The sequence below is a fragment of the Petaurus breviceps genome, unplaced genomic scaffold, assembly GCF_028583685.1.
Source record: "Petaurus breviceps papuanus isolate PSGF00001 unplaced genomic scaffold, PetGlider_PUasm1.0 186, whole genome shotgun sequence".
Taxonomy (NCBI): Eukaryota; Metazoa; Chordata; class Mammalia; order Diprotodontia; family Petauridae; genus Petaurus; species Petaurus breviceps.
The window spans coordinates 13,881,078-13,891,134 of NW_027185798.1; the positions used below are offsets into that span (position 1 = coordinate 13,881,078).

At 41.2% G+C, this 10,057-nt stretch overlaps 1 protein-coding gene across 1 annotated transcript in view; it reads right to left on the minus strand.

The window, feature by feature from the left end:
- CALN1 (calneuron 1) overlaps positions 1–10,057 on the minus strand; it is a 501,720-nt gene that overhangs the window by 13,757 nt on the left and 477,906 nt on the right. The window contains exon 6 of the mRNA XM_069089548.1: positions 6,726–6,882. Within this exon, the coding sequence (XP_068945649.1) occupies positions 6,726–6,882 (157 nt within the window). The remainder of the gene's footprint in view (positions 1–6,725; positions 6,883–10,057) is intronic.

The following is a 10,057-nucleotide window of genomic DNA, read 5'->3' on the forward strand; positions in this document are numbered from 1 at the left end:
TCTTTCTTTCTTTCTTTCTTTCTTTCTTTCTTTCTTTCTTTCTTTTTCTTTCCTCTCTCTCTCTCTTCCTTCTTTCCTTCCTGTTTTCTTTCTTTCCTTTATCTATCTATCTATCCAAATAGAAGCCTTCCATCAGCTCTTAACATGGCATAGATATTTATGAGGACCCAGCCTGTCCATTGGTTACCCATCATTCTCACTATGTGATCAGCTCACCTTTTCCTGGTGAATTCTTTCATGTCATTTTTCCTTCATAACTCTTCATTTGTAATGTGTTACAGCCTATTCATGCCCACTTCCCATTTGCCCCTTCCCATTACTCTTTGGGTAAACCTCAACCTCAATTCTTTAGAGATGGTATTATTCCAAGACATACAAAGCAAAGCAACAAGCATTTATGAAGCACTTGCTGTATTCTATGTACTGTGCTGGGGCTACAGCTACAAGTAAGATGAAAGATAGAGCCTGCCCTTGAGGAGTTTACATTCTAGGGGGGAAAGTAACACACAAAAAGGGGAAGCAGGTCCTGGTGGGAGGATGGCCACTTTGTTGAAATTCGCAGTCAGAAGCAGAACTGGGAGTGGAATGAAGGATGGCAATCCTGAGCCCCTCCTCAAAATGGAGGTCCTGAGGGTAGCTCACCAAGGGGAGACAGGGTTCAGCATAGGGAAGAAATGTTCAGAATGAGAAGGCCAACGTCATCAGAAGAACTTTGGCATTAAAAAGATGGCTTTTTGTGGGTGGGAGAAACTCAGGGCCATTAAGGTAATTTTGCCATTTCCCCAAAGTCATCTGACTCCTCTATAGGTCTGGGACCAGCTCCTTGTCCATTTGCAATGTCTGCCCTAGCTGTGTGATGTATGTGTATCCTACATGTGTGTTCATGCACATTCGTGTTCACAGGCACCCATATGGACCCAGAGCTGAAAGGTTAATCTGCCATCCTTAGGCTGACTTTGCCCCTTCAGAACTACCTTCTACTTGGATGAGCTATGTACCTCGATACATGCACACAGCCATCCCTGACAGACCTGAGGAGGAGCTGTTCTATCTTTATTTTTCTACCCCCTTCGACAGAGTAAGTGCTTAATAATGTTTGCTGATCACAAGACTAGCTACTGAAGGATTTTTTTCAAAGACAACATACTAGTCAGAGGGGCCGCAATCATGACAATAGTTGGAAGGTACAGTCAATGGAGGGCTCTTCCTGGAGTCCAGAAGAGCTGAGTTCAAATCTGGTCTCAGACACTAGCTGTGTGACATTGGGCAAGTCATATAACATTTTTTAGTCTCAGTTTCCTCATCTGTAAAATGGAGATAATAGCATCTACCTCCCAGAGTTGTTGTTAAAGATAAATATTTGCAAAAATGCTTTGTAAACTTTAAAGTTTATATGTGGTAGCAATTAACAATAATAAATATTATTCTTGAATTTTTATGGAACAATGTTATGTTTGGCCTTTTGTTGCTGTTACAGTTATAATGATTCACTAAAAGCGATCACATTCTATAGTTCTGTAGGATCCTGAGTTTAAAGCTCCTGAGGGACATCCTACTAGGTTTTCTTAGTTTCCCTTAAGATGTAGCCTCAGGGCCACATGTGGTCCTCTAGATCCTCATCCTCCTTTGACCAAATCCATACTGTGGTGGATTCAGTCAAATGGCCACACTTGAGGACCTAGAAGGCCACATGTCGCCCTGAGGACACAGCTTCCCCACTCGTGTGCTAGGATAATGCTTACTAGAGGATGGTTTGAGCCAACTGAAGACATGCAGAACAGATGAGAGGCCTCTTCACTGGGAACATCAGATCAGGCCACGATTTAATCAGTATTTTAAAAAATTTATTCCATTTTGTTGATATCTTTGGTTTTTCTATCACACTGATTTCTCAGTATATGCCTCCCGACCCTATCTAGCTGCCCATCCTTGAAACAAAGATTTTAAAAGGCGGCTAGGTGGCACAGTCAATGGAGTCCTGGACCCGAGTTCAAATCCAGCCTCAGATACTTACTAACCAAGTGACCCTGGACAAGTTGCTTAAATTCTGTTCCCTCTTCTATAAAATGGGGTAATAACAGCCCCTCCCTCCCAGAGTTGTTGTGAGAATCAAATGAGACAATAATAGTAAGCCCTTAGCACAGTGCCTGGCACATAGTAAAATGCTATATAAATGTCAGCTGTTGTCATTACCATTTAAAAGAAAGAGAAAAAAAAGCAAATTGCCAAAACTGTCTGACACATGGATTAGCTCTGATCACATACTCAGTATTCCGCACCCAGAGCACTCGCAGAACATTAAGAAATAGGTTTGCCAGGAGAACAAACGAGCAAACAAAACCCCTTCCATTGTCCCAGGGGAATCCAGTTTCCTTGGCTGGATTCTGTATTTTTATATTTTCATCAATATAGGCAGCTCCTAGTGAGGAAATTCCTTTTCCTTATACAGTTCCCTACCTGCTCCATAACTCCTAGTCTCAGAGAGTTTCCTGGGGCCCAGGGAGGTTGAATGATTTGTTCAGGGACAGAAAACAGCCATATCAGAGACATCTGCCAAAATCCATTCTTACTGATTCCTGTGTAGTCATTACTCTATGTAGCCTCTGAATTTTATAATTATTGTGTGTATATATTGCATTTATTTATTCATATATATATAATATAAGCTCTTTGAGGGCTATTTTGTCCAGTTATTTCAGACTCTTCATGACCCTATTTGGGGTTTTCTTGGCAGAGATATTGGAGTGCTTTGTCATTTCCTTTTCCAGCTCATTTTATAGATGAGGAAACTGAGGCAAATAGGGTAAAGTGACTTGCCCAGGGTCATACAGCTAATAAATGTCTAAGTCTGGATTTGAACTCAGAAGATGAGTCTTCCTGACTCTAGGCCCAGTGCTCTATCTACTGCACCCACTAGCTGTCCACTGGATAACCTTTGTAAGTTATAAAGATAAACTTTAGGGAGTTTCAGAGGACTAAAGTATACAGTGATCATATTAAGTATATTATCCCCAGGAATTTATAGGGATTTGTATTAGGAACAGCAACTTCTGGCTACCAGTCATCGATAGTACATCATTCATTCATTCATTCATTCATTCATTCATTCATTCATTCATGTCATATTAATTCAGAATTTAGGATGATTGTGTTAGACCAGGAAAGTTTAAATGTACAGAGAAACTCAGGCCCAGAGAGAAAGGGCTGATGCCCAATGTCATGTAGCTCAAAAGATGCAGGCTTGGAATTGCAGCCTACATACTCTGACTCACCCTCCAGGGTTCTCTTGCCTACGTCACTCTGTGTTTGTTAAGCAAAGTCATTGTGTGAACAAGATGGCAGGGGGCATGTTTAATCTACTTAAGGAGAACAAACTGTTTCCAAGTAGCTTGGCAGCCCTTGTTTGCAGCTAACGAATATGATTTTCCCCCCCAAATGCTGAGCATATTCATTAAAGCAGGACCAGCAGGACCTCGAGTTGGGAGCAGTTTGTTAACCATTGCTTTGTGGTACAGTATGTACCTTGCATACAATGAAAGTACATTTGAATAGCCTATAATTCAGACTTATCTTTAGCCCAGACTGGCATTTCCCTCAATTAATCAGAATCAGTGAGTGAAGTTTCTCTGGACCGAAGGCTGCCCTACCACCAACTGCTCATGAAGAAAACTTATTGGCCCAGAAGATTTACTCACCCCCTTTTCTGCAGGACTTGCAGTGAGTCTGGACGACAACCCTTCCACGCATTTTTATTGGATTATTTCAGTATCTGAATGTGCGACTCCATGATCATTCCGTTCAATTTTATTCACACTATAGCTCTGTTTGGAACTCATTCTATTTAGAGTTTGCCTGGGCTTTTCTTATGTGGGGATTCTATTCTTGGGAAATAGATCATAGCAGGAGGTCAAAGGGACCTCAGAGGCCATCTACTTCAACCTCTTCATTTTACAGAAAAGGAAACAGAGGCTAAGAAAGGTTATGCTGCTACCTTCCCAAAGTTACGTCCAACCCGGGTCTCCTGCTGCCAGCATGAGAGCTCTCTACTTTCTCATACCTCACTGCCTCTAAAGGGCTCCTCTTTTGTGCTTTGGTCAACTCTAGATGCTACCACTATGAAGTGGTTACCAAGAGTAACTCTGGCATCAATTATAACAATTAAGAAATCATTAGAGGGGTAAGCTAGGTAGCAAAGTGAATAGAAAACCAGCCCTGGAGTCAGGAGGACCTTCGTTCAAATCCGGCCTCAGATACTTAATACTTACTACCTGTGTAACCTTGGGCAAGTCACTTAGCCCCAATTGCCCTGCTCTCCCCCCTCCAAAAAAAAAAGCAAAAAAAGAGAGAGAGAGAAATCATTGGAGAATTCAATTTAAAAATTTAATATTTGGCTTTGTTCAGAAATATTCCCAAATGTCTAGAAAAAGAGAGCATTTAATTCATTGAAGAAGCAAACTTTAAGCAGGTGAAAAAAGCATTGGGTATTTTTTTCTGTTAGTGGACTTTTATAGGAGCCCTGAGCTGCAAAGGAGGAAGGAGGAAGTGAGTGACTTGGTCATGAAGGAAACATTCTTGTTTGAAAACAAACAAACACAGTTAGAAAAAAGGTGGCATGGGGAAATGCATAGTATCCTAGACACGTCACACTTATATAGTATTTACAGATCTACAAAGCACGTTACATATTTTACTTGATTTTCTAGGAAAATTTGAGGATATCATTAAATCATAGAATTAGAGTGAAATATCATATAGTACAACTTCTTCATTTTTTACAGATAAGGAAACTGAGGCCCAGAGATGTGAAGGGCTCTGCCCTAAGTCATGCTTGAAGTCAGGTTTGAATCAGGGATCTTTTGAAGTAGCCCTAAGAAAACACATGCAGGTACTTAGTATTATCGAGCCCCAGAGGAGAAATATACTTTTATCTATATGAAAAAGACTTGGGGGAGGCAGCAAGTTTAGGCAGTTTTCAGGTAGGTAACTATGCCTGGGGAAAATCTTACCATTGGCTGGATACCATTGGCCCCCATTTTTCACCTAGTGGTTACTATTGGAATTGCAGGCATAGTGCTTAAGAGAAAACAAGGTCTTGTATTTCTAAAGCTTGTGAAGTCCTGATGCTGAATATGGGATGGGCATGGACTTAGGTGAGTTGCATGAAGTAGGCATTCCCCACAGGAAGGGATCAGCAGAGGTTCTGGGAGCACCATCCACTTGATTTCTGCTAGCATCTCAAACCCTGTGTCCAAAAGAGCATGCTTCATCTTTTCCCCAAACCATCTCCAAAGTTCCCAATTCCTGCAAGGCTGGCACTTTGCCCAAGTTCACTGCCTAAGCGATCCCTGTCTTTTCCCTCCCCACCCTGCCCCCATAGCAGTAGCCAGGTTTTGTTGACTCCATCCACCCTTGCATCTGTCTCCTCACTCACCCCCCAAGTTCTGGTCCTCTCCACCTCTCACCTAATCTTTCCTGCCTCCTAATTCGTCTCCTACATCCAACCTCTCTCCCCTCCAATCTCATCCTCCACATAGCCACCCAAATAATCTTCTGAAAGCATAGGCATTACCATCACTCTCCTGCTCAAAAAACTTCAGTTTTCTTCCAGGACAAAATAGATTCGCCTTAGCCTGACATTTAAGGAATGACCCCCATCGTCTGCCCCAACCCACCTTTCTAGCATTATTTCACATTTTTCCTCTATCTCAAGACCTGGAATGGTGCCTAGCACATAGCAGGAAATCAACAAATGCTTATAGATTGGTTACTTTGTTGCAGGGCATTGTGCTGAGTCCAGGGGATAAAAAAGATTATAGAATGTAAGTTGTCTGAAAGCAGGAACTTTTGTCTTTGTAGCCTAGCTTCTAACATATCACTTGGCACATTGTAGGTACTTGGTAAAAATAAATTTTTTGATTGCCTGGTTATTTGTTTGTTTGACTGATTAGTTTGTAATCTCCTTGAAGGCAGGGACTATCTTTAACTTCTTTCTGTATCTTCAGTGCCTAGCACAGTGCCTGCTACATAGTAGGCACTTAGTAAATTGAATTGATATACTCTCCTTTCAGCTAAACTGGACTCCTGATGTTCCATGGATTCACCATTGCATAAGGCAGTCAGGAAGTCCATTGCCAGATGTCTGCCTGCCTTTATGCTTTCCCAGAGGTCTGTCTCAAAGCTTCCTATCTACCTCCTCCTCTAACCCTTACCTTTATTCTAGGCTCTTCTCAGGCACCAGCTCTAGGAAGCTACCTGCTATCATTCCTTTTGTATCACTATTGCCATCACCCAGGTAGGAACTTAAGAAATCCTTGTTGATTGACTAATTGTTCCCGTGGCACTTTGCCTGGAGCCCTCCTTTGCTCCTTTCCCTCCCTTCTTATCTGTGTACATGCTTTCTCCTGCCAGGGGAATATAAACTCCATGAAGGCAGGGACTATTTGGTTTGTATCTTTGTAATCCTGGTGACTCCTTGCACACAAGCTATGCTTAATAAATGTGGAATTGAAAATACAGAAACTAGTAGAGGTCCCATACCTCTGAAAGACAGACATCTTAAGTAATTTTAGTTTCCTTCCTTAAGGCTACTGCAAAAATAGTTTCCTGGGGTGGGGGGAGACTATGTACATTCTTCATATACCAAAGTCAGGGCAGCAAGTGTCTCCTCACCTAAATACCGGATTAGGTGGGGCTGGGTTGGCAGTGGCCTAAGCAAGTGGACCTACCTCCTTCAAACTCTGTCTGGCAGTTTCCTGAGTTCTCATTCAGGCTCTCTTCTTCATTGATAATAATGTTTTCAATGTCTTTCATCGTTAGATGATCCCGGAATGCATGGTACAGGATATGCTTCAGCTCCTCCAGTGTTATCCTTTGCATGTCAAACTGCAGAAAGAGAAAGAGGGTGAGGTGGCTTTGAGCATGACCAGTACATACAATAGGTACCTCTTGTCCCTTGAAGGCAGCTGAGGTACAACAAAGTTAGGCATCCTTGCTCTGAGTCCAGCATTTAATGTAAATACTGATTTGACTGAATGTGTTATCTCATGCTTAGAATCAGAAATTTAGAGCTTGGAAGGACCTTAAAATATATCCAATCTGATACAAACCCTCATATTTTACAGATAGAAACTGAGGTTCAGAGAAATTAAGTGACTTTTTCTAAGGTCACAGAGAAGCATCAGACATACTATCTAGTAACCATATAACATACTCTGCTTGCTTCTGTTTTTCCTTTTAAATAGCATTTTTCCAATCTCATGTAAACATAGTTTTTACCATTCATTTTTAAAAATAAAACGTTTAGTTCCAAATTTTCTCCCTCCCTCCCCTCCTTCCCTCCTCCCTAAGATGATAAGCAATTTGATATAGATTATACACACACTCACATATATATATACATATATATGTATATATATATATATATATATATATACACACACACACACACGAATATATATTCTGATTCTGCCTCTAATACAGAGAGGCCACAGGTTAACAGGGAAATACACAAACATTTGTTTTAGTACAGAGAGCCAAACTTTATGTCTCATTTTTTTTTTCTAACTGGAGGTTCTGAGTTATTGTGATTGTATCATTAACGTTTTATCTGATAAAAACTATCAAATACTGAAGAAAGGGAACACATGGACTCAAAGACCATAATATTTCCCCAGGTTAAAAAGTGAGCTAATTGTTGAAACAAGTTGAGGCCGATTAAATCTCCAGAGATAAATAGGTTAGAAAGGAGAGGGCAATTGGTGAATAATAGATTACACTAAATCACCACCAGGATCAAACAAAGAAGACTTATGAAGGATTCAGCTCCATCCCTATCCAGCAAGGAGGAGGGAGCAGAAACGATAGACTACTGGCTGGCAAAATCTATACTGTGTTGTAACTCCTAATGGAATTAAACTGAAAATTCCTGATACCCTTCCCCTCCAAATTGAGTTCTTTGTTTAAACAAAAAAATAATAAAGCGAAAGCTCCTTATCTGATTATTTCTGACAAAGTATAGAACATAGGCAAGTCTGTCCTAGTAATTCTCCCATCTCTCTGAAGAGAAAAGAGAAGGAGATATTGCTCATTGTTTGTTCTCTAGAACCATTATTGGTTTTTTAATTTCCCAGAGCTTGGTTTCCTTTTAGTGATGTTTTTTTTTTCCCCATTCACATCATTATAGTTACCAAGAGTCAGTATAATATAGCAGATAGAGAGCCGGCCTCAAGTCCGACAGATCAGGGTTCAAGTCCCTCTCCTGAGAATTTTGACTGTGTGACCCCAGGTAAGACATTTTTCCTGCCAATGCTCCATACAACTAAGATTATACATTGTACTTTGGAAGACCTGAGAATTCTGATTGATGCAATTCCTAAGCAGATTTTCAGAAGAGTGCTGATGAAGCATCTCATTCATCTCCTGACAGAGATGATAGACTCATGATGCACCATGGGGCATAGAGTTTGGGACATGATAAGTGGGGGAATTTGATTTGTTGCGACTGCATATTTGTTACAAGGGTTTTCTTTTTCTTTATTTTCCATGGGGGAAGGGGAGAAATAGGAGGGAAAGAAAACAAATACTTCTTTTTTTTAAAGCAATCTGGGTTAAGTAACTTGCTCAAGGTTACACGGCCAGTTATTTCTGGGTGGGTGCTAAGTGTCTGAGCCCGGATTCGATCCCCAGGTCATCCCGACACTGGAGCCGGTGCTCTTACTCGCTGTGCTACCTGGCCGCCCCACAAATACTTCTTTATGGAAGTTTTTTTAAAGACTACAAACTATAGAGCAGATAAATAGCCTGTACCAGAAGAGGGAGTTTCCTCGGCAGAAATTCCTTATCGCAATGAAACCACAGGTCAAGACCAAAAAAAAAAAAAAAACCAAAAAACTCAACTGTGTTATACATTTAGTTCTACTTACTTTGTTCTGACTTGGTTCACATAAATCTTCCTATGTACATCTGAATTCCTCATAATTGTCATTCTTTATAGCACAATAATACTCCATTACAATTCATATGTGACAGTTTGTTCAACCATTCCCAATTGAGGGTTACTCCAAGAATATGTTCTTAAGTTGCTGCCATAAATCAAATCCAAATTCTTGCCTCAATGCAAGGGAAGTTGGTGATTTAAAGGACTCCCAAAAGGAGAAAATCCTTTTAAATGGGTAGCAGAAAAAGCAGGGCAACTAGGTGGCTTAGTGGATAGAGTGCTGGGTCTGGAGTCAGGAAGACTCATCCTTCTGAGTTCAAATCCAGTTTCAGACACTTACTAGCCGTGTGACTCTGGGCAAGTCACTTAACCCTGTTTGCCTCAGTTTCCTCATCTGTCAAATGAACACACTTTATTATTTGGAGAAGCAAACCACTCTAGTATCTTTGCTTAGAAAACCCCCAATGGGGTCATGGAGAGTCATATGTGACTGAACAAGTGCCATATAAAAGCTTTCTATTATTATACCTCTAATTAAGAGGCACTGAATTTAGTCCCTCCTCTGCCACTAACTTGCCCCATGATCTTAGGCAGGTTATTTCTCTCTGGCCATCAGATTGTTCCTCTGTAAAATGAAGAGTTTTACAGGCTCATGGATTTAGAACTGGAAGGCAGCTTAGAGGTCATCTAGGCCAACCTCCCCATTTTATAGATGAGGAAACTGAGCACCAGAGAGAGGTTAAGGGATTTGTTCAAAGTCATGTGGCCCTCTCACCTGGAGGATCCCTCAGCCAGCCCCAGCTCCTTTCTGCCACTGCTGAGCTCCTATTAGTCCTGCCCAGGCTGAATAATCTGCACTTCCTCCATCCCCTGGCTCTGCTCGGGGCTAAAGTCATACCCCTAGTGAGGTTTCTGCCACATCTGGCTGCCTCTCCCTTGCCCTGTCTTCGGACTTTCTTTGGTGAGTTGGTTTTCCCCCAAGCTCCTTAAGGGAACAGTCCTTCTTTTTGCTTGTATTTGTGCCCCCAGTATTTAGAAAGCATCTGGTATATAATAAACACTTAACAAATACGTTCTTCCTTCCTTCCTTCCTTCCTTCCTTCCTTCCTTCCTTCCTTCCTT